Source organism: Erithacus rubecula (assembly GCF_903797595.1).
Source record: "Erithacus rubecula genome assembly, chromosome: 1".
Taxonomy (NCBI): Eukaryota; Metazoa; Chordata; class Aves; order Passeriformes; family Muscicapidae; genus Erithacus; species Erithacus rubecula.
Genome location: NC_136658.1, coordinates 15,029,777 through 15,053,877, shown reverse-complemented (window position 1 = coordinate 15,053,877; position 24,101 = coordinate 15,029,777). Strand labels below are relative to the sequence as shown.

The 24,101-nt window shown below is 38.1% G+C and overlaps 2 protein-coding genes across 12 annotated transcripts; one reads left to right on the top strand and one right to left on the bottom strand.

Moving 5' to 3' along the window:
* Positions 1-198: 198 nt before the first annotated feature.
* RWDD2B (RWD domain containing 2B) lies at positions 199-4,182 on the bottom strand. 3 transcript variants are annotated; one of them, XM_079318342.1, is made up of 6 exons: positions 4,098-4,182; positions 3,347-3,498; positions 3,009-3,227; positions 2,842-2,909; positions 2,004-2,369; positions 199-1,316 (listed from the first exon to the last, which is right to left on the bottom strand). In XM_079318342.1, the coding sequence occupies exons 2-6, from the start codon at positions 3,353-3,355 to the stop codon at positions 1,079-1,081; spliced, it is 900 nt and encodes a 299-aa protein (XP_079174468.1). In that variant the 5' UTR covers positions 3,356-3,498; positions 4,098-4,182; the 3' UTR covers positions 199-1,078. The 3 variants fall into 3 exon arrangements, with proteins under 3 accessions (XP_079174468.1, XP_079174470.1, XP_079174469.1); XM_079318344.1 differs by lacking the exon at positions 4,098-4,182 and having other exon boundaries at positions 3,347-3,520; XM_079318343.1 differs by lacking the exon at positions 4,098-4,182 and having other exon boundaries at positions 1,051-1,316; positions 3,039-3,227; positions 3,347-3,470.
* Positions 3,868-22,397, top strand: USP16 (ubiquitin specific peptidase 16). 9 transcript variants are annotated; one of them, XM_079318267.1, is made up of 18 exons: positions 3,868-3,989; positions 5,854-5,952; positions 7,537-7,718; positions 8,333-8,436; positions 10,483-10,586; positions 12,313-12,491; positions 13,491-13,583; positions 14,240-14,370; positions 14,714-14,801; positions 15,340-15,418; positions 16,284-16,375; positions 17,084-17,140; positions 18,002-18,169; positions 18,717-19,398; positions 19,656-19,750; positions 20,948-21,034; positions 21,290-21,443; positions 22,073-22,397. In XM_079318267.1, the coding sequence occupies exons 2-18, from the start codon at positions 5,892-5,894 to the stop codon at positions 22,195-22,197; spliced, it is 2,481 nt and encodes an 826-aa protein (XP_079174393.1). In that variant the 5' UTR covers positions 3,868-3,989; positions 5,854-5,891; the 3' UTR covers positions 22,198-22,397. The 9 variants fall into 9 exon arrangements, with proteins under 9 accessions (XP_079174393.1, XP_079174397.1, XP_079174394.1 ...); XM_079318271.1 differs by having other exon boundaries at positions 3,917-3,989; positions 10,483-10,590; positions 12,316-12,491; XM_079318268.1 differs by having other exon boundaries at positions 3,918-4,055; positions 12,316-12,491.
* Positions 22,398-24,101: the final 1,704 nt, after the last annotated feature.

Below are 24,101 nucleotides of genomic sequence, written 5' to 3'. Positions count from 1 at the left end.
ACAACACCCTTTAAAGAAAAATAAAATAAAATAAAATCCTCGATCTTAAACTGCGGGCGTCCGGCCTTTGCGCGGCGTTCTTGTACACTTACAAGGACTTTGGATTTGGGAAAAGTTTCACATTTTCGAATGGCATCGCTGTGAAGTGTCCCTATGAAAGGTGTTCCAAATCCGTACCAGAGAGCTGAATGACAGTGATTTTACTAGATGTGTACGGAAACATTTAATCAACATTTAATAAAAATATTTAATACAAAGAAACTAAAGTCTGCTTTTTCTACCATGGCATTCAGATACAGTATCCACAAAAATAGCATTCATTGATACAACTTTGTTGAAATCCCACTCAAAAACATGCGCAACATAATGCACTTCATATTACAGGAGTGAAAACTTGCAATCTCAGAAGGCTGAGGACAGTTGCAGTTTTGGAGCATGCCATAAAGTACACTGCTGTTTTTACACAAACCAAAATAACAGATATAGTGGATCCACCGTGGTATCTATCTTACCTCACACAATTTACCTACAGAAAATTCTTATGCTTTAGAGTAAACATCCTAGCTCATCTTAGCAGCATGAGTAAGACTCTTGTAAACTTGCTCCCTCCCTTTGTTCTTTTTTAAATAAAATATTGATCTCATGGCTTTCTAAACTTTCAGGTAGAAAGTAGAAAATTGTCTTTAAAAAAAGTTTTCATTAAGTATACATAAACAGTAACAAGTAATGTAAACATCATGTTCTCATTCCTGAGATATCCACTCTGCAGTTTTGTCTTTTCTTATTTGTACATTCATTCACCATATTCCATCTGTTCATCTATAGTTCTGTAAGTGTCCAGTAGGTTATAAAACACATTTTCTTTCATTTGAAATAGGTATGTACCCTAAATCTCCTTAACACCAGAAAGTGCATAAAGCATTCCTATAGTAATTTTCATTATTCAGGATTTCACTGGATATTTGTTTTCATTGAAAACTGGATTCATCACATAAATCATGGATTATTAATCCCCTATCTGGCCAACAGCTGCAGAAAAACTCATAGGTGCTGGGGCCTGTGGTGATCTTCAACCCCTTCAATGTCCTTCAACCCCAAAGTACATTTGAAATATGTCAGCACATCCTTTTTCTTCTAAAAAATGATATAGTTGCCCCAAGTCCATATGGTTTCCCCTGGCACCATGTGCATCAAAACATTTTTCTTCCAAAGTGGAGAATTTTCGTTGCTTCTGGATCTCAGCATGTCCTTCACCCTCCAAAGAAACATCTTCTCTGTGCCGAATAAGAATTCTTTTCCATGTTAATCTTCTTATCCTGAAAGCAATTGGGAAAATATTAATCTACCTAAAAAAATTAAGACTGTTTTAGGAAATACTATGGAATAACTATCATCATGAAAGTCAATAAATTTTGTTTGTGTGTATAGATTGACAGAGATAACGGTTCATGAGCTGGTGATAGAAATAGCACTCATATACAAATACTCTCATAAGGAAAGGCTTGTTTTTTTCATATCTCCTCAGGACTGAAAAATTTTAATGCTATTCTTCACAAAATAATGATTGAGGATGTGGTTTACATTTCAGGGCTCACTTCTGTCTTCCCTGTGCTAAGAATTCTCACACAGTCTTAGCTGATACAATCTAACCACAATGCTTATTTACTCAGCTCCACCCAGAAGGAAAAATGATGGGAGCAGAATTAAACACGAATGTGATGGCACACATATCCAACACAACTGGGGTACTGCAGTCCATCTCTATAAAAGTGAAACACAGAGGAAAATAAACGTCCACCATGCAATACTAGTAGCTTTGACTGTTGCAACCAACAGTACAGTGGATGTTCAGAGTTGCACATGCATTATTATAAACACAAATACTTTGCAGATCTTCACAGCTTGGCAGGTGGTTGGATTTCCCACCTTGTGGCCACATGTACAACATGACAAAATTCAATATTCTAACTACTAATTGCATTTAAGTACAAAGAGGAACTAACCTTGACCAGAACTCTTCACAACTACTTTGTAAACCTTCTACACAAACAACACCTGGTTTCCCTGGCATGCAAAACCCTGACAGAGAAAGCTCCTTGGCCCAGTCAATAATATTCTTTCTTTTTTGCTTGTTGTAAATGTGATGACTGTAGATCCACAATCGAGTGAACGTGGTGGCTTCTGACTGTGTGGCATCTGAGGCTGTCACTGAGGAGGATGAAAGATCTTTGTCAATGTAAGCAGCTGCATGGTCTTTAACCCATTCCCTCGCACTCAGCATGCAGGGCTCGCCACTGAAGTTTTGCATCAAATATGTTTTTAGATCAGAGTTCAGGAGAATCTGCTGAGAGCGGCTTAATAATGATGACCTAAAGAAAAATAGAAATGCATATGAAGATATATGTGTTCACAACTTAGCATCTTTTTTAAAAACATGGAACAATAGAATCCTTAGGTTTGGAAAAGACATCCAAGATCAAGCCCGACCTTTGACCAATGATCAGAGCACCTCCAGGGAGGCGACTCCAGCACTTCCCTGGGCAGCTCCTTCCAATGACTGACCACCCTTTCCATGAAGCAGTTCTTCCTAATGTCCAACCTGAACCTCCCCTGAACCTGGCACAGAGGCCATTTCCTCTTACTTGCCACTGGTTCCCTGGGAAGAGAGGCCAATCCTTCATGCTTTTTCCCTTTCCCTCACTTATTTGCTGAGCACAGCAGAGAAATCATAAGCATAAGCTTCAGCAGTAAACCATCAAAATAAAATGACTGTTTTCTCTGACCATGCCTGTATTTGTGCAACACACTCTAACTTATAAATGTTTTTATTAGCAGTCATACCTCACAGTAATTTCAGGGAGAACAGCTGGATATTTAAATGGTAAAGCACAGGCCATAGAGAATTCCACCTAAAAACAAATTTGCAAATGTTTACTTCACATAAGTCATAAAATCCCAAAAAGTAATACAGTATTTAAAAAAAAAAAAAAAAAAGGTGTTTACAGTACCATAGAGGCATTAGGCACTTCTGTCTTTACATTCAGAATAAATTGGACTTTTGAAGATGGCACCTCCGCAGACTCATTTTCTACATAATGTTTCAGTTCAGCTAGAGCCAGTTGGTCTGTCACAGCAAACTCTTCCACATAAGGAAACATGCTAGACAATAAATCTAACTCCGAAATTTGTATCTCTGCTTCTTCTTGGTTGGCCATTTCCGTTGTTCCCTGAGCAAAGAAAAGAATCAGGAAAAACACGGCGTGATTATGGGACAAAGTTCAATAAACTACTCCTATGCAAATCATATTACAGAATCACAGAATATGCTGAGTTAGAAGGAACTCACAAAGATCATCGAGTCTGACTTCTGCCCCTGCACAGGAAAATCACGAGTCACACCCTGTGCCTGAAGAGCATTGTCCAAACGCTTCTGGAGCTCTGCCAGGCCGCTGCAGTGACCACTTTCCCAGGGAAGCTGTTCCAGCTGCCAACCACGCTCTGGAGACAAGAACCTGTTTTTTAATATCCAACCTTAAACCTTCTCTGACTCAGCTTCATGTCCTGCCCTCGGGTCCTGCCACTGGTCGCCAGAGAGTGCCTGCCCCTCCAGTTCCCCTCATGAGGAAGCCGTAGACTTAATGCATAGTTACGAACAAGCCCACCAGAACTGGCTCGTGTGTGCCGGGTAATCTGGGCCACGCACACACGCTGACAGCCCACGCGGTTTCCGCCGCCGGGAGGTGGGACAGGACGGCTGGTGTGTCACCAAACCAGCGTCTTCCACACAGGGCTGTCGCTCAGATGTGCTGAGGTGTCTCCTGCCCTCGAACACTCCGCTTCCCCCACACCGCTTCACAGAGGAGGGGAGAGCCGGCGTGGCGCCCGCGCATGCGCGTCCCCCGCCCCGCCCCCGGTCACGGCCCCACAATGCAGCGCGCGGGAAACACGCATGGCAGCCGGTGACCGCCGCCGCGCCAGCGGTGATTGAGGTGAGAGGTCTGTCCCGTCTGGTGGAGTCATGCGCCACCAAGTCGTTCGCCCCGCCGCGCCGACAGGTGAGGGACGGGAGCCCTCCGGGGCCGCCGCCGCGCTCCTACCGCCTCGGCCACTCTCCTCGCCGTCCGGGATTCACTCCGCCGGTGCGCTGAAGCTGCCGCTCCGGCCGGGAGGCACGGGACTCCCGATTGGCTGCGGCAGCTGTCAGTCATGGCGCGGGCCAATGGGACGCGGGCGGGGCGGGGTCGCGGGGGCGCCGGGCCGGGGTTCACCTGCTGGCCGCGGCGCGGAGAGCGCGGGCTGGCGGCGTGCGGCCCTCATAGCCGGGGGCTCCGAGCGAGCTTCTGGGGGCTTCTCTCCAGGGTGTCAGTCAAACGCAGGTGCGCGTTTGGTCCTTTACAGACCGCTCTATCTTCTGTTAAAAAAATATAAAATTCTTGAGTCGCTTCGGCAGTGCATTTCTTCGTGAGGGCAGTGCCCTGGAAAGGCTGGTGCAGAGCCTGTCGGACAAGTCTGCCCAGGCACAACGTGGCGAAAATTAACAGCCCCACGTGTCCATGCCGTCCTGCCTTCCCGGCAGGAGCAGGGACAATTCGGAAAGGATTTTTTTAGTTAGAAGTTCTTTATGCAAGATTAAGCGTGGTAGCTTTTTGCAGAAAAAAAATGTGCTGTAGAGGAAGGTTGTAGGATGAACAGTTGCTTTTTTTTTTCTGAACAAGTTGAATGCTGGGTTGCAAAAGTTGATAATTCTTCTCTCGATGAAGTGGCCATCACCAGCCCTAAGAGCTCGCTCTTGCAAACATGCTCATGTTTGTAAATGGCTTTTCATACAAAATGTCCTCTGTGTGTATCATGCCTAAGCTCTCCCCTGATTAATTTTTCTCACTGGTTTTCTTGGTCTGGGTTAATTTTTTTTGGCTGTGACATCTCCAAGTAGCCAGCTGTGCTCTGGGGCTGGTGTGCTGCCAAGTATAAGCAAAGAAATGGATTTGGTAAGATGAATTAATACAGATTCAGTGCTGGTTGTGTTTACGTGAAGGGTGGGCAGCAGGGTTAAACTAGCCTGCAAAGATTGCAGAGACTTGATTTTGAACCCTTTTGGTTTCCTTGTTTTCATTGTACAACATATGTTGAGTTTTAAGTTTACCTGAGGTTTTTGAATGATCTTTTATCAGGCAAGGTACAGAGGCTACAGACTAGAAACTAAGAATGTTCTATCACATGTATGGTAACCACCCATCTGGAGCCAAACTCTTGGTTTAGGACTCTGTAGTACCCTTGTTGAGAAGGATCCTCAGGTGCAGTAGATAACACACCTGTCTGAATTATTTGCTTCTTATGTGGGAAAAGTAATGATAGGTCGTCCCAGTAAAGAAATTGAAAAATCTGAATTCCTGTTGTCTGTATATTTTGAAATATGCTGAAAGTATTTTACTTGTGTCAGACTTCGTCAAAGACGCAGGGAATTTGCAATAAACAAAATGAAAAAGTTGAAAATGCTTCGAGATTTAATTGGGACAAAACCAATTATTTTTCATAAAATCTTTGTGGTGTCTGTTAAAGTCCTTAAGGTTTATAGGATTTTTAATACTGAAGTATCAAAAATTTATTATTTTGTGCAATGCTTTTGATTTAACTTTTTAAATCATTTACGTTTTGTAATTCGCACTGTGATCTTGTCTGTACAGCAGTTACTATTGTTTCATGCTAAAATATAATTAATATTTTGGTTTGAAAATGTCACATTAAAGCAAGTTAATTCACCTCAAGGGACAGCTTAGCCATAGAAACAACTTGTATAGCAATGAACAAAGAAAACTAAAACTGCCTTCTAATCTTACTGTTTTTCTTTGTTAGGTCACTGTTCCTTTTAGGAACAATTACAGACAACAAAGATGGGGAAGAAACGCATCAAAGGCAAAACCACACAGTCTGATGAGGCTCTGGATATACTGAGTATGTTTCCTTGGAGAAGTCTGTGGACATAATGTTTCTTTTAACCTTAAAGAAGGATTGAAAGCTGGTTAACATTAAAAGGCCTTCACACTAGTCACTGGCTTTGAAGTCTCACTTACAAAATCTGGATTATTAATTGAAACTCAAGTCTAACAAGAAATATTGTTGTCATGATTTTTCTAAGTATGTTAGAAAGTAATAATCCTGTCTTGAAAACTGAGATTAGTTTCTGGTTTTTCAGGAAACTCAAACACACAGTTCTTTGCTGATACAGATTGTGTAAAATTACTCAGAACATAAAGGGTTTGTGGAGTCAGCTGCCAAGCTTAAGTTGCATCTTCTTAGTGAAAAGATTCTTGCTTTATCAGTAAAAGCTGTGACTAAAATACTTTTTGTGAAGCAATTTGCCTTTATTTTAGCAGCTAATTTGGTATTGATTCTGGACACTTCAGCTCTCATAGTGCATTTTGGTTAAAACCTTTCTGTTCTGTTCCTAATAGTTCCTAATCCCAGATACTAAATTTTATTCTCCTAGCTCCACTGGATCTCACCTGTTCTTTTTTTTTTTTTTTGTCTTGTTTACCCTTGTTATGTAGCTTTTGTTTTTACTTGTGTTGTGTTGCATTCACTTCTATCACCTTATCTACCAGGTCACAGATTGTGTCTTCTCATATTTTTTTTGTTGATCCCAACTGGGGAAGTGAGTTGAACCAGATTAATTTAGTTGAGAGAGAGAGAGAGCACTTAGTGTTTGAGGAGGCTTGGTGGGATGGTGTGGTGGTTTGTATAAATTTCCTGATATCACTTTCCTATTGAAGTCCACTCTGCTTTGGTTTCCTGATTGTCCTGGTCTTGCTGTGTTAGTTTCTGTCTCTAATGCCTTTTTTAACTGCTTTTGTCTGGTTTGGCTCTTGGGGCTGTTGGGGGCTTTTTTTGTTTCCTGAAATCAGGGTCAATGTTTACTGTAAGTGTTCTCCTTTTTCTCCTGCAAAGAGATCAGTTGTGTTCTACCTGCTGGCATCTCAATTTTTTGCCTATAAATAAATTATCTTATGATGACAAAGACCTATAAAGCCACAAATTAAACCAAGGCCAGTCATGGTGGATAATTCCACTGCAACAGGAGTTGCCAATATACAGAATTTTTTTAGTTTTGTTTTTTAAATGACAATTTTGAGGTTGTAAATGAAACTTATGTTTTTCAAAAAGGCTAAAAGAATGCTGAATATCTGTGTTTGTCTCTTGTTGACTAGCATTTGCACTTTGATAAAATCCTGTAATCATGGATAGGAACAAAACTGTAGGTACAAAGATTTGCACCAATTTCAGATTATGCCACTAGAAGTTTGCAATCTTGAGACTCAAAGATGGATTCAGAGCTATCACACTATCTGAGCCATAAAAACACCTCAAAGTACAGTTTAGGATGCAGCAAGAGTATACCCAGATTGTGAATGGTGGTAACAAAAGGTTTCTTCTTTCTTTGGCTCTAGAAAGACTATCCTAGTTTCTGAATTGCTGCCTGTCTTCAGTGCTTGCATTTGTTATGCTCCCTACATCTTTCTTGTGCTTTTTAATTTGTAGAACCTGTGTGCAAGCATATTCGTAAAGGACTGGACCAAGGGCATGTGAGAAAGGCACTGCAGAATGTGGAGTGGCATGTTTGTCAGGACTGCAAGGCAGACAGTAAGACACAAGAGAAGGCTGAGGAGGAGGAGACTGATGAAGGCACTTCGATATGGTTATGCCTAAAATGTGGCCATAGGGTATCTCTTTTGTTGTTAATTTGTCTTAATACCTTTCAGTGTCTTGTAATACAGTGGAACAAGAGAGTTTCTAATGTAACTCTTATATACCCTCTTTCTTATTGTGAAGATGGTGCTACCTAGATGACTTTACATACTGTAGAGTGTGATTTAAAGATGTCAAATGAAGTACTTGGAAGATGGCCCAGAGGCATTTAGCAGGCTTAAGGCTAAAATTCTATTTTGAGAACTTGTTTTCCTGGAAAGTTTGAATAATTTTGCTGAGGAAATCAAAATGCTCCTAATCTGTGATTTTTTTTACAAGATCTTAGTGCTCACATTACTTCATGAAATTTAGAACTCTGCATGGTGGAGAGGTTTGGGTTCTGTTTGGTTCTTTCAGGTGGTCAGACTGGAATCTGTTCATTAAATGTTCAGTCCCATAGCAGCTTTATTCTGCACACGGTAAATTGCCCATCTGCAGAAATAGGTATTTTGAAATAAATAGCCATCTGTTGATCCCAATTACTTGAGCATAATTGAAAAGTTTTGATTGTAATACTTTGTTTTTACTCTGACTTTGTTTCATTGACAGTCAAATGGATTTTGTGACACTTTGGTTATCAATGTTGTAGGGCTGTGACAGAAATTCTCCAGAGCAGCATGCTTTAAAGCATTATAAAACACCAAGATCAGATCCCCACTGCTTGGTCCTCAGTTTGGACAACTGGAGTGTGTGGTGAGTTTGTCAGGCAGCACAAGAGCTGGAGGGGAACAGAGGCTGGAATATAATTTGTCTTTTCTTTGTGATTTCTGAGATTTCTCCCTAGGCATATATTAAAGAGTCTCCAAACATGTAATTTCCAGCAGCCTTTGCTGAGATTTGAAGAATAATGTTATTTTTTTGTAAAATTTATGTTTAGAAAATTTTCATAATTAAGGTTTAACTCGACCGACTAGTAGATGTGGTTGACTTCATATTTTACTGCTTTTACTTGGTCTGAGTACTAACACATGGAAACAAATGTTGATCTGTAGCTCTAAATCTTAAATTTTGACCTTGGGAGAAGGTTCTTTCTGATGTGCACTTAGTGACAACCTAACTTTTATTTCCTTGGTAAATACAATTTTTTAATACCACATATGGACAGGAAGCACAGCTAGAATTATGAGATGCTACTGGATCAAGCAATACAAAATCTGTGTCCCTGGTAGTTTTTGTTTCTCTCAAAAGTAATTATACCATTATATATATAGTAATGTTCATTTTATATAATATTATCTATTTATTTGATCATACTTGCCACTTTCATGTAATGATTACTAGTTTTAATGAATTCTAGCATGGAAATTATTAGTAATATTATTAATTAACTAGTGGATTTCTCTTTGTTAATTTAGATTGATGTTAAAATTGTGGGTTGGAAGTGCTCTATTTTCCCTGTTTTTTTAATCAAAATATTTGCAAATGAAAGTTGTCAAAGTAAGGTGTTTTGGCTTCATTCTGGAATTTCTTGGTTGTACAAACTTGCTCAAGAAGTGATTCAAAGATTGATATATTGGCTATATATTAGTTATAAATCCAACCCACAGTGAGAATAGTCAAGAACTGTATTTCACAGTGGATCTAGTACAAAAATTCTGATCAAAACTGCTTTTGCTTTTATTAATTATGTGAATGTGTGACCAAATTGCTCTGTGGTTTGCATGCACATATGGTTCAAATTGGATATAAATAATACCCATAAAGTTTAAAGACATCTTTTTGAGAGGAAAGAGAGAGTTGTAGGAATTCACTAAGTTCTGCTCTTATGGGTTTACAAGTGCTGTTGTACTTTGTTTTCAGTGCTGATTAAACAGCCATCACTAACAAAGCCTTTTCCAACCCATTGATTCCTTCAAGGTTGCCTACAATGTTTTTTGACAGGTAGAAGTTTATGGTGTTAAAACACACCATGGATGTAACTATCCTTTGTTATTCCAGGAGTGAGAATGTCTATTTTTGTGATAAACCAGATAGACAATAGATAAACAATCAGGGATCCAAAAGCTGAGCCAATTTTTTAATGAGATACAAGGAAATGTCATTACTATACCTAATGCCAGGGATGCCAGAAATTTGGGGAAACACTTTGCTGCAGACTTCTTCTGCTTTTAATATCAGAAAATTGAGTCTGACTTACAGTAATCCTGAAGTCTGCCTAAGAACTGTAATTGGGGTTTTCCAAAATGCAGAAGTATCAGTACCTTTTGTTTCTTCAAAGAGTTGATTGGGTGAAACTACAAAATTAGTACATATAAAACTCCTTCAGCTCTTTGTGTTCTGTCAGGGTTTTATCCTTCTTAAACCTTTATGACTGCAGCTTCTCCCACAATTTTCTCTAAAGCAGATTATTAAATACAATTAAGTATTTGCTGGACTAGAATATTCAAAATATTTTTCCATGCCATAATATGCATAAGTCATTTCCTTTAGGGCTTGATAGCTTTGTTTCTTGATTTTTGGCAAAATTTTCCAAGCTTTTCTCTTGAAGCAAGAAGCACATATCTTAAAAGTATAATTTATACTTGTAAATTGCAACTGCCAGTCACCAAAATAATTTACTAAAGATAATTTAAAGTGTTTTATTTCTTTGCTAAGTAGTTTCAATTCTTTTCTAAGACCTATAAATCTTACACTAAGCCTTGTAATTTTATAACTTTGTGTGATGAAACAAGTTTAGGATTTTTAATAATAGAAAAAAAAATAGGATTAATTGTTTTCTTTTGGGGGCGGCGGAGACAGGTGCTACCTATGTGATAAGGAAGTTCCATATAAAACTTCAACACTTTTGGGCCAGACTGTGGATTTTGTTAGAAAACAAGTTGGTATTGACTCATCACATGCAGGTAAGTAATTATAGTATAGATATAGTAAATCAGAAGATCTTCTAAATGTTGGAGACTACTATAAATCCAGAATTTACACTACATTAGATTTAACACCTTATGGTAAAGGAAAAAACTAATTTCTCCCCTTTTATTTATCTTCTTTGTTGCAATTCTAATAGCATAATTAACATCCTAGCCCATAGACCTAATTCGATCAGGATTTTCCTCAGCATCCCCTAAACTTTTACAGAAAAGACATACAAGAATAGGAGGAAAAAAGGCAGTTTTATTGTGACTTTTTTAGAAATGTGACATTCAGTTTTTCTGCAAATAGGCATTTGCCTTTCAGTAAATAGGGTGCTGTGTTTATTCATCAGTGTTGTTCATTCTGTCTTGAGATCTAAAGAAAAATTGCTTAAGGATAATCTAATTTGATTTTTTTAAAGTCTTTTTGTGGGTATTTGTGAATTTATCAGGAATGACTAAGACTCCAGTTGATGCAGCACATACCCTAATGGAAGGAGTAGTATACAGAGTTTTTGTCACTGGATCTGTACATTTAGTATAGGCAGCTGCAATGCTTTTAGAACTCTGAAATATTGTGTTCAGCCTGCAGTCTATGTGAAAGATGCAATTGTTTAAAAGAAAACAAACCCAGCAAAAACCCCCTCATTCCCATAATGGCAAAACTGATTTTGTACAAGACATTTCCACCAGAAAAACTGGAAGAATTTGCATATGAAAATAAATCCTATAACAAATAACTGTCAGAAATTTTAACACTTGAGTGAAATCACAGGCCTTGTGGGAAATGGAACACAAACATCCAGTAATGCCACGTGGTTGTCTCTGAATTCAATTTTTTCAGAAAGCACCGGAGATTTTCCTGCAGGGAGCACAGTTTTTTGAGTGGTCAGCCTTTCCCAAACACACAGTTGAACTTCATATCAGTTGCCAAAATTTTCTTCTTGGGTTTGAACTGGAAAACCACTGAATACCTGGGTGCAGTTGTTGTTTGTTTCATGTGTTCTGTATGTTGTTGTCCATCTATCTGTTTCTTGTCCTAAGATTGTATTGTCTGTTTTCCTTGCTTTCTCTGAACTTATGTTACTTTAAAACCAAGTTGGTATTAGCTCTCAGCCCTATTTACCAGAAACCTAATCAATAGCTGACTGCCAAACTGGCAGAACCAGTTTGGATGTTATTTTGAAAGCTGCTTGAAACTCCCTTACAGCTTTATTCAACAGGGTCTTGAAATTTTCAGCAATACACTGAAATAATTTGAGGAAAAATAATTTTAACTAGCCTTGAAGGCTGTAAACCTTTCAGTATCATCTGTTTAGATGAACATGAAATGAATATGAGAATGCTTTGACAGTGGGAGCCTGTTGGATGTTGTAGAAAGCCCTCACATAAGTGATTTCGACAGTAACGAAATTTGAGATAACACTTCAAGAATTTCAGAGGATGTTGGCATGAATGGCTTGTGGGCCAAGAGATGTTTAATTTGCTGATTTGAAACAGCATTTCAGAGGGTTTGTGATTTGGTTTTTTGTTCTGTTTATTTTTCTTCTGTTACCTAGACAATTTAAGAACCTAAACCAGTTGTTTTATATTTAAAAATTAAATAATTAATTATCATCTGTATAAGCTCTAAACATGATAGATTGCTGCTGGGTGTAATAATTTCCCTAGTCTGTACCCCATAACTATGCTAATATGTGCTATGTTTTTATTATTTCTGTAGAAAAACAAGAGAACAAAAAAGTTGAAAATAAAAAGGTAGAAAAAGACAGCAAAAATGAGCAAGAAAAAGAAGATTCACTAAAAGAAGAAAATTCTCATTCAACTGCTAATGGAGAAATCACTGTGAAAGGACTTAGTAACCTGGGGAATACATGTTTCTTTAATGCAGTGATGCAGGTACAGGACTTGCTGTTATTTTTAGAAAAACTTTGAATAGGAAAAAAGCCACAAACAAAATGAAAAACAGCCCACAACAACCCTGCCCCCAGCATTTTACAGTGACACAATTAGAATGTGATTTTTTTTTTTTAATCCACCAGGAATGATGGCTTCTTTCTAAAAATAGTGTGTTGGCCCAGAGAAATAGGAAGAAATGGAGCTGCAGGTTGAGACTTGCTCTAAGTGGCAATACAATAAATTGCCTTGTCCTTGAGGGACAGCATTTTTCACTGACATTAAATAACCATTCCAACTTCTAGGTATTTTAAAAAATATGAAATAGTCTGACACATCACCCTTGTGACCTCTTAGACTATAAGAGGTTAGTACTTAAAGACCATGGGTGTTTATTGAAATAAAAATACCTCTCTCAGCAACAGAAATTCAAAACTAAATATTGGATGAAAAAGCCAGGATGAGCATGTTGCAGACATTGCCATCTTGTGTGATTTGTTCATCTGAGAAGTGTAGAATAAACTTGTACTTCCATGTGTATTGGAACTGATGTGATCTTGTGTTCTTTGGCTCTTGATACTGAAGCTTTATTTGAACAAAATTCCCACTGTTCTTGTAGATTTTAGTAAACTGCTTTTGATTTACTTTTAAACACTTTTTAAACCAAGCAAATGCACACACTGCATTTTATCCTTTGATTTTTTTAGAAACAGACATTAGTAAATACACTTGTCAAACAGTCTGAGAAAAAAAATATATTTAGGGTTTCTGCAAAATGAAGTAATATTTACAGAGGGCATTGAAAGTCCCATTAGCTATATGGGACCTTTAAGTCTAAGTCTTAAACACCAGTGGGGATTCTAGAGTAGCAATTAACCACTTTAGTCTGTGTTTGGGAAAATAAATTGCTGCTGAACTGGTTGCTACAAATTCCATGACAGTTCAGCTGCCTTTCCTGTTGTTCCCATTTTCCAATCTCTTTCTGTCTTTTATGTTCTACAGAATTTATCACAAACTCCAGTTCTGAGGGAGCTGCTTAAAGAAGCTAAAATGCCTGGCACAACAATTAAAATTGAGTCACCTGAGCTGTGCATGGTAATATGCTTTGACCTCCATAGTGTTTGTCCTCACCTTTCAGTCTGTTAAGGAAACAAGCAATATTTATCTGTCAATTTTAAAGCTATTCCTGCTAAATACTAGCAAGATTAGGATATAAAATCAGCAGGAGCTTCACCACTGATTTACATCAAGTTGCTTCTGAAGTCAGTGGAGGTGTTTTGTTCAGAGTGTAAGAGGAGTGATTCAGTACTCTGTGGTAGGAGGAGTGCTTGCCTTATGATGATGTTATTTAAAGGATGAAAAGATGTCATTCTTGCTGTAGTGCTACTTGTCTAAATGCAAAATAAGAAATTAGAAGATGTCTGTAGCACTAGCTTAAATAACACAGCTGTCATTACAGTTAAGAGATTGGGACAGCAAAGAAAATGCACAACCTTTTTAAAGAAATTGGGGTTTTTTCCTAGTAAAGACAAGAAATCCAGACTTTGAACTAAGTAATAAATAACTGAGCTTTGCAATTGTTTCATGATAAATCACATGCTGTTTTTGTCAGTTTAACTTATTGCTATTTTGAAATTTTGTGTATTCTATTTGACAATAATATTTTCATGAACTGAAAATGAAAAACTTACTGCAAAAGAATCTCCCACCGAATGAAGGCAAAATAGATCTGTTGCTTTTCTTTCAAACAGGAACCTCAGCTAATAAAACTAGATCAGCCAGGTCCTTTAACACTAGCCATGCATCAGTTTGTGACAGAAATGCAAGAGACAAAAAAAGGGGTAGTGACTCCTAAGGAACTTTTTGCTCAGGTTTGTAAAAAGTGAGTATCTGTACAATTGCACGTTATAGTGAGTATGAAAAAGTTTGTTTTAAGACTGTCAGTTTTCCCTCTTTTTTATCTCTAGCTCAAAACACAGCATATAAAATTTGTAGAATGCTTAACAATTTTTGAAATAAGAACAAAATACAAATGAATAGCAGTAAAATGAAAGATTCTCAGTGACATATTGAGTATCTGGCATCATATTTTTAGAAAATATGATATGTAGACACTTGTTGCTTTTATATACATACATTCTGGAGACTTTGTCCATGTGTGTTTAGTGTGAATAATTTTTGCCTTATCTCTGAGTTCAGTTATACTTTACAATTTCATTTAACAGAGCAATACGATTCAAAGGTTATCAGCAGCAAGACAGTCATGAATTGCTTCGTTACTTACTTGATGGAATGAGAGCAGAAGAAATCCAGGTGAGTGCTAAAGTCATAGTTGTGCATACCTTTCTTCTTCATACCCCAGACCCAGACTCTTTCTTCTGCTGAGGGGAGAAAGAATCTACTTTCTGAGATATATCAGCCTCAGTACCATGGTCGTGCTGTCCATAGCTCTCACTTGCTGCATTTTAGCAAAGAGAGCCCACAGAAAAAGTGGATTTGGAGTATGTGTAGTCACCCTAAAGAATGTCCTTATGTCTTCATTTCTGGAGTGACTTGTAGAAATTCCATAAGGGCTTTTTGCCAGTTTTAATTTGAGGACATTTCATCCTTAGACTGATTGTCTTACATACTAATTAGAACATTATGGTTGCAACTTCTCAGTTGATTTTTCTCTTTGTGATTTCTACAGGAACTATTGTGTGGTTCTACAGGTATTTTTGTTGTTTGTATTGATTCTCTTAATTGGTGAAGGTCATACTTTTTCCTCCATCTGAAATACATCATAAAATGAAGTAGCTAACTGAATTAATTTAGGAAATTTTACAGAGTATATTTGTTTTGAAAATTTCAGCAAATAAGTGTTGGAATACTAAAGGCGCTGAGTGATTCTAGCAAACAAAATGAAGAAGAACTTAAAAAGAAAATTAAAGGTAAAATAAATTATCACACCATTACTAACTTCTAATATCTCTTTTGTTGAAGTATATAAAGTAACATTAATAGTATCAACTAAAAGATACACATTTACTTGTTTAACTTTATGCCACCTCCTGAGTATGTGTGTACCTATACTAAGAGACTCAATAGTTTTAGGCTTTATTTAAATGTCTTGCTGAACTTGGTGATATTTCCTTCTTAACAGGATAAGAGAGTTGATTCTATAGACATCATACATTAAAATATGTTTGGGCTATGATTAGTTATTCAAACGTGTAAGAAATTAAAATACTAGTATGTGAATATAATTTATGCAGCCACTAATGCAGCCCATTGTTACTTACTAGTAGTATAAAAAAATCCAAACCATGAGCAGAAGAATTTTTACATTTTTCAACATGACTTAGAAGATGAGCTGCCAATTTAAATTCAGACTGTATTACTCTAAAATTACAACTTGAGGGAATTGTTTTGTTTGTCAGAACAACGTTGATGCTTGGTTTTATTTGTTCAGATAGTTGTTTTAGTCTTGAGAGAAAACAGGAATTCTTACTGAGAGGCAGTACTTCTGAAAAAATAGAAAATGCTTTTGAACAGAGAAAGTGGTAGAGGTGTGGTTTAACCAAGCTGCGTTCAGGGAATGTGTTTTCACCCCCATTCTTTTGATACACAGAAGAGTCTTAATTTAAGGATCTTGCTGTACTTGCTATCCTGAGGAAAGCAGAACAGGCCAACATGTTTTATCATACACCTTCTATGTTATATTATTCTTTTTTATTCAGTGTACTGTAATGAAATTGATTGCCAGTATACTGTATGTGATTTTTAAACTTTACTGTATACTTTTTGAATTCTCAGAATATGAAAAGAAAAAGGGAATACAAAGTTTTGTAGATCGAATCTTTGGCGGAGAATTAACCAGCACAATTATGTGTGAGGAATGCAGAACTGTAAGTAAACTGCCTGCTGTGAATAACCTAGAGTGTTATGTCCTGTAATCTGCAGGAGAGCCCCAAAGTGATTGTCTGTAGAAGTAACACTTGACTAGCTGGAATTTGGCTGGGATCTTTCTTCTCATGTGTTTTAAAGTTAATCTTTCAGTTCCTTTCAAAACCCTTCCAGAAAAAGAGGTCAGCAATAGCAAGCTGCCTCTGCCCAAATTCTCTCCTAGATTCCCAGTGAACACCTTCCAGTGGTACAGATCATAGAGCAAATTAATTGCTATGGGGCCCTTTTGTTTTTCATTCAGGGCTTTCCCCTTTCCCACAATGAAAAGAGACCATGGGATTGCCAGGAGATCAGTTAAGAGGGCACTACTGGGATAATATATCCTGAGAATGAAGTAATTGGGTGTATTAGTAAATGGGCTCTCTGAATATCATGATAGATTACAGCTATGAGTCTCTTAGGCCCTAATTAGGGTGCAGTCTCACTAGATACCTGAAATTCATAAAAGTATGTCATGTTCATTTCTGTGGTAATATGTCTGCTGGATTTTTGGTCATTGGAAACTATTTGTGGAGGTGAATAAGCTGTGTTTTACTGTTGTGTGCACAAGTAAAAGCAGGCCTTGAATGCAAACCTGCAAATACACCTATTGACACAAACCACCTACTGCCAAACAAAATTTAATTGGAGCCTTGATTATTCATTTAAAGGTATCCTTGGTCCATGAGTCCTTCCTTGATTTGTCACTTCCTGTACTAGATGTTCAGGTAAGAAACAGTACATAGGTGCTTCTCAGCTTTTTTGTTTATTTGTTTATATGAAAATACTTACTATACAGCCATTAGGAAGAGCATTTTATTATACAGTCATTAGGAAGAGAATTTAAGCTTCTTTCTAAAAGTCTCTTTAGCAAGTCAAAATTGCACAGAAAGAAAGTAAGATTTTTTAATGAGAGTTGGTCCTATAAGTTGTGGCTCATAAATTGTCTCTGGAAAGTCAAACAAGTAGTTTGAGTTCTTTGGGGATTTGTTTTCACTTTTTTAATCCATTTTCCTGCCCAAGTCTAAGAACACTTCTCCTAGTATTCAGGTTATGGAATAAAATTAAGAAATGTTGATAGGGTAGGTATGTGAATACTTATTTGATCAATCTCCAGACACTCGAAGTACTTGATTAGCTTTGTGTTTTGTATTGTTAATCTGTATATGTAATATTTCAGATTTTTTGTGTAGCACTGCTTATTCATAAATATTAGAATGGAAGCCCCAGAGTCAAAGGGGTCACACCTTCCACTACAAACAACTTTCATTTTAACAGAAGCAAACAAATTCTGTGGCAGGCAATCCAACTGAAAATGTCTCTGCTTGTGTTAAACATTACTCTTCAATGCAGTTAATTATATCTGTCAAAGGCAAAGGTGATGTTGCCCCTTTACAAGTTTAGAATTTGGCTCTCTATAGTCTTACTTTTCATACTGTTTGATTCTGTTTATTATGGACTCTCTGAAGTGTGGCACTCCTGCCATTAACAAGGGTTTGAGTGAGTTGTATGTTACATCATTAAAATGTTACATTTGAGCTGAAAACTGAGATAACATCTCTATTTCTGTGGTTGTTTGGCTTTTGTAGAAAGTGAAAATTACAAAGAGAGAAAACATTAAAAAAAACAAAGAAAAGGAATCTGAAGATGAAGAGGATAAAATCAATGACCATTACCTTAAGCAGAAATATGAGCCCCCTGGTATGAGTAAACACCTTCAGAAAAAAATGAAGAAACAGACTAAAAAACAAGCCAAGGTGGGTTTGGATAGGTATTTCACTTTGTGCTTGCTATTTCTGTTAAAAGAAATTCTTTTTTGTTTCCTTAGTTCACATAAAGGAGGACACAGCTTAGAATTTCTTCTTCAAATATACAGCTGAAAAGACCAACGATATCCATGTCTTTGCTGTTAAAATGTTCTCTTGAGTGTTTCTGTGTAGGAATAATATAATAATATCCAGTAGAATTTGTTACCTGTCTGAAGTAGCCTTAATTTGTATCAGACTGTTTTCCAGTCACTGATTGAAAGAATATTCACAAAATTTTAGAATACAGACACAAGAAAGATCAGGAAGACAGAAAGGGCGCCATTAGCTGTATTTTGATAGTACTGTGTAACAAGGAGCAGTGGGAACTACATCTGAGTGAGGATAAATTCAGTATTAGTGGAACTGATAACCTCTGATCATTAAATCATAGATTATTCTTCCCCCTCCTCCCTTGTGCATCTATGGCATGCAAGAAATGCTGAATGTAATTTATATTTACTTCGCTTTTTGTACTCTTGTTTATTCAAATGTGCAGAGCCAACGCCAGCAGCAAAAGCGTCAAGGAAAGGTGCTTCAATTGACAGGTCTCTCTGCAGCTGAACAGCCAGAGAGAGATGTCCAGTACAACCAAGAATCAGAGACTGAAATGAGCTCTGAAACTCTTGATAAGAAGCAAGAAGAGGAATCATCACATGACTGTGAAGATCAGTGCTTAACTCAGAAAGACTTGAATATACAGGGAAATAGTTCAGAAATTAGTTCAGAGAGCAGGCATGAAAATGCAGAGAAGCCTGAACAAGAACAAGAGTGTGAAGAAAATGAGTCTGTCACGGATCTCTCTGTGGAAGGCTCAGATTCTCCTGTGAAGTTTGTCAATGGCCTTGACAACTTGTCTTTGAAAGAGGAGGATGATGACAATGAAGATGAGGAAGAGCTTGCTACGGACTTTGCAAAACTCCACTTGGGTACCAGTGAATCTGACACAAGTACCTTGGATGATCTTCAGCCTGTTCCTAACAAGACATGTGAAGTATCTACAGATGACCCTGAAACAGCATTTTGTACTCTGGCCAACAGGGAAGAGCTGAACCCTGAGGAAGATTCCATCTATCATTGTTTGTATCAATTTACCCGTAATGAAACACTTACCGAGACCAATAAACTACTGTGTGATGTGTGTACACAAAGGCATTGTGGACCAAAGAACAACATAAAAAGTATGACAAACTTTTTAAAAAGAAAACTTTAAATATATACTTCTTTACTTCTTGAGTGGGTAAAGGGTACCCTAAAGTAGTATTTGTATAACTTAGTCTACTTTCATTTATCATCTTGAAGGAAAATCCTCAGCTTCTCAGTTCTTGTAGTAGATGACATTGTAACAGTTTAAACAGTGCAAATTAATTTAATGCTGTAACATTTGTTTTGATATAAAACACTTGTTTTAATCTTTGGCTATTTTTCTTTTCTGCAGGTGTAAAGAAGTATGTTTATACTAATGCCAAAAAGCAGATGCTCATCTCTCTGGCTCCTCCAATTTTAACACTTCACTTAAAGAGGTTTCAGCATGTAAGTAGCAGGCTGATACATATATAAAGCCACATGTTAATATGTATATGTATGTACAAAAGCATATAGTACTAGCTTAACTTGAAAACATGCTAGTGTTATTTTTGTTTTCTATAAAACTCACTTGCTTTTTTCCCCCTAAGTTTAGAAGGCATTAGTGTGCAGCATTGTGTTTTGTGGTCTTTGAAGTATTGAGATGTGTTTTCCTGAAAGAATATTCCCTTAATTAACTGGAAAACACTGTTTTTTGAGTGTATTCACAATAGATCCCCTCATTATTCTTACTATTTACTGTATTAAGCAGAATCTTAACATTAATGGTTTCCTACTATTACAGCTGTTCATGGGCTCATATATTTCAGTAGGTATAAATAAATAGGATCCCTTACTAGTAACAAATAAGTAAAAAGTTGGCAGAAGTGGAAAAGAGAGGATTCTGAGCCTTGTGGGGAGATAAGGAAGTATGAAAGGAAAGCAGAGTAACTTAAGTTTTATTTACAGACACTGAAGTCACTTACCTCTTTATTCCCAAGTTGTAGAAAAATTTTAAACTCAGGGGTTCAGTTTTTCAAGAGAGAAGGAGGAAAGGAAAAAGAAAGAGTACTGCCTCTTCTGAATTTAAACCTGTTTGGTGTTTTGGTCAATATACTTGAAAAACAAGGGAGGCAACGTTAATTAGATGAAAACCAATTTCATATAAAAATGGAAATGTGTAACCTGTTCCAAGAGACTGTAATAATGAAGAAAATAACATTTATCATCATCTCCTTTTGTTTTTCCAGTTTGATACTGGACGATTATTTGATTAAGGTGGGAGCACAGTTTGCATCAGTTCGGATGCTCTAAGATCAGATCCTCAGGCATGTTACAGTATCTGAGAAGCAAGAGTTGTCCTCATAGTTACTGAAGTACATTAGAGCTGATTCTTTTTCCACTTCTGCTACCATTATATTAATGGATGAGTGAGCTGAAGAGCCATCTTAACTTGTGCTCCAGTGCAGCATGTAGGGGCAAGGAAATAATGCTGGAATACTGGACATCAGAGAAAATTTAAAAATTGCTTTTTCCCAGTTTTGTGTAATGTAAAACTAATTTGTATTGTCGAAACTTTAACCTGAAACATTTAGTAATTAAATAAGGTTATATTATGCTCCATTTTAACATTATGGGGTTTTCCTTCTACTTTGATTGTTTAAGGCTGGATTTAATCTGCAGAAGGTTAACAGGCATATCAAGTTCCCAGAAGTGATAGACTTGGCTCCTTTCTGTACAGCTAAATGTAAAGTAAGTGGGAAAACAATCAGATTCTCCTTTCCCATGTTCTAACATGCTTTCACAACAAAGCTGCTTAGCAAAATCTTTGTAAAACGCTTATTAAACCTGTTACTTTGTGTGGTAACTTGTATTTCACGGCTTGTAACTCTAGTGCTTGCATGAATCTTTAATAATCAGTTTCCATTTCATCAGCAAAAAATCAAAGAGTTTACATTCTTCAAAACCCAGAACTTGGCTGACATAGCTAAACTTGTGGTTTTCTAGAATGTGGCTGAAGGGAATACAAAAGTCTTGTACTCTCTCTATGGAGTTGTTGAACACAGCGGAACAATGAGGTCTGGGCACTACATTGCCTATGTTAAAATGAGAGCTATGACCAACCACCTCTCTGATCTTGTCCTTCGAGGACAATCTCAAGGTAAATCATTAGAAATATTTTACAAATTATTTCTTACAGAATCACAAATGGTTTGGGTTGGAAGGGGCCTTAAAGATCATGTAGTTCCAACCTCCTGCCATGGCCAGTAAGTTCTCTGAGAAGGGCAATGAAGCTGGTGAAATCCTATGAGGAGCAGCCGAGGGAGTTGGGAGGGCTCAGCCTGGAGAAAAGGAGGCTCAGGAGGGATCTTACCATTCTCCAGAACTGCTAAAAGGAGGGTGTAGGAAGGTGAGGGTGCAGCTCTGTTCCTGGGCAGCCAGTGACAGGACAAGAAGAAATGGCCTCCAGCTGTGCCAGGGGAGGTTCAGCTCAGACATTGGGAAGAAATTAAGACAAAATGGTGGTTAAGCATTGGAAGGATCTGCCCAAGGATGTGGTGACATCCCCATCCCTGGAGGTGTTCAGGGAACACCCAGATGTTAGCACTCAGGACTCCGTCCAGTTGCCAAGGCAGTGATCAGTCACAGGCTGGACTCAGATCTTGGAGGTTCTTTTCCAACTCAATGATTCTGTGATTGTACTCTATGTTTCTTATTGAAGAACAGTAATAGAACTGATTGTTTCAATTCTTTGTAATAACTTTTACTCCTAATTTTTTCCCTTCAAAGCCTCAGAAACGGAGCCAGTCAAAGGTCAGTGGTTCCACATCAGTGATACCCACGTCCAACCTGTCTCTGTGTCCAAAGTGCTGAGCTCCCAAGCCTATCTTCTGTTCTATGAGAGGCTGCTCTAACTCATCAGAAGAGCCTGCTTGTGTGTGCAGCCACTTTAGGAGGTCTGAGAGAAGGCAGACTTGCTAATCATGTTGTTAACATGTTGGAGCTACTGTATAGCAGGAATTCACATTATGCATTTTAGACACAGACAAGCGGTTAACTTATACTTTTTCCAGTGTTTCCACTACTTTTCAATAAAAGGTTTTTTTCAAAATTACAGCTTTGTGTTTTTGTTGAGTAATTTTGGTGTTGATATAAATCTTGGTCAGCAGCTTTTTTACTTTAAAGCAACCAGCTCTACTTTTGAATTGTTTATCTTGGCTATCATGTGTTCCCATGTGTTTTTCAGACCTGGGTTCCAAGTATAAGAAGCCATTTCTTACTACACATTTTAGGAGCCTAGACAATCCCAGCTTCAGCTCTCTTTTCACTTTTGGTTTATGTCCAACAGAGGAGCCTTCAAATTTGCAAATGCTCCAGGAATTATTTTGCTGGTGCTTTGGCAAGGCTGAACACTTGGCTCTCTCTCACTACAGGCAGTCCCACGTACCCTTTCCGCAGGCATGAGACCAATAGTCCTGTGCTGACTTGTAACTTTGAAGTTCTCCACAAGCTTCATGTTGGCTTTCATGTGAGTAAAATCTTGGCTCTGCCATGCTAGAGCAGCAGCTGCTTACATTCAGTGCATTTTTCACAACAGCCTTACTAAGAAAATGGGCGTCTTGTTCTTGTAACCCTTAGAGTCATCAGCAGTGGCCCTCATGCAGCTGACTACAGCAGTATGCCAATCCTTCTGAAAACTTGCTGAGTTTATTTTTCAGCCTCACCAACTACTGACTATAAAGCCAGCATTAGTAGGGCTGTTGTATGGCAGCCTTATTTAGGCATAAGATAGTTCCAGACTTGATTTAGCTTTCCACTCCCTTCTGGTTGTGAGATAGAGTAGCGCTGGCAAGAGTAGTAAAAGGATTAATTATTGAACTGGCTTGGATTTCAAGTGCAGTTCTCCTTTCAAGCTACTTTGAGACACATACGCTGTTTATTTCCCAAGATTAATCGTAATAGGGGGCTTCAGTTGAAAGATTCCAGCATTCTACATCATCCTGACTAGTGCTGCTCTGCATTTATTTTTAAGGTCATTAGAATGTGATGCAATTCACTGCTGTCAGGATGCCCTTTTGAGAGCATGGGAACTTAAAAGGGTGAGAGATGCATGTTAAAAAAAAAGATGAATCATAGAATCATAAATTGGTTTGTGTGGGAAAGAATCATCCAGTTCAAACTCCTACCCTGGGCAGGGACACCTCCCACTAGATCAGGTTGCTCCAAGCCCCATCCAGCCTGGCCTTGAAATCTTCCAGGAATGGGACAGCCACAGCTTCTCTGATCAACCTGTGCCAGGGCCTCACCACTCTCACAGGGGAGAATTTCTTCCATGTATCAGTCCTAAATTTCCATTATTTCAGTTTGAATGCATTCCCATTTGTCCTGTCACTACAGTTCCTGATGCAGAGTCCCTCTCCAACTTCCCTGCAGCCCCTCCAGATACTGGAAGGTTCTGTGAGGTCTCCACAAAACCTTCTCCTGGCTGAACAGCCCCCCACTTTCTTTGCCCCTCTCCATAGGGCAGGTGCTCAGTCTCCTTATCAACTTGGTGAGCCTACTCTGGATTTGCTGTAACACTTCTCTGTCTTTCTTATGTTTGGGGCACATCTGTACACAGTGCTGCAGGCAGGGCTCAGGAGAGGGGCTACTGAATGCAGGAGACCTGCTTCTAACAATTATTTCAACATCAATCTGACTGCTTACATCTAGTACTGGCCAGGAAATGCAAATAAGAGCACAAAGAGCCACAACAATTGTGGATCATGAGCTTCCTGCAGCAGGCTCATGGTCAGCCTCCCTGCACATTGAGTTTCTT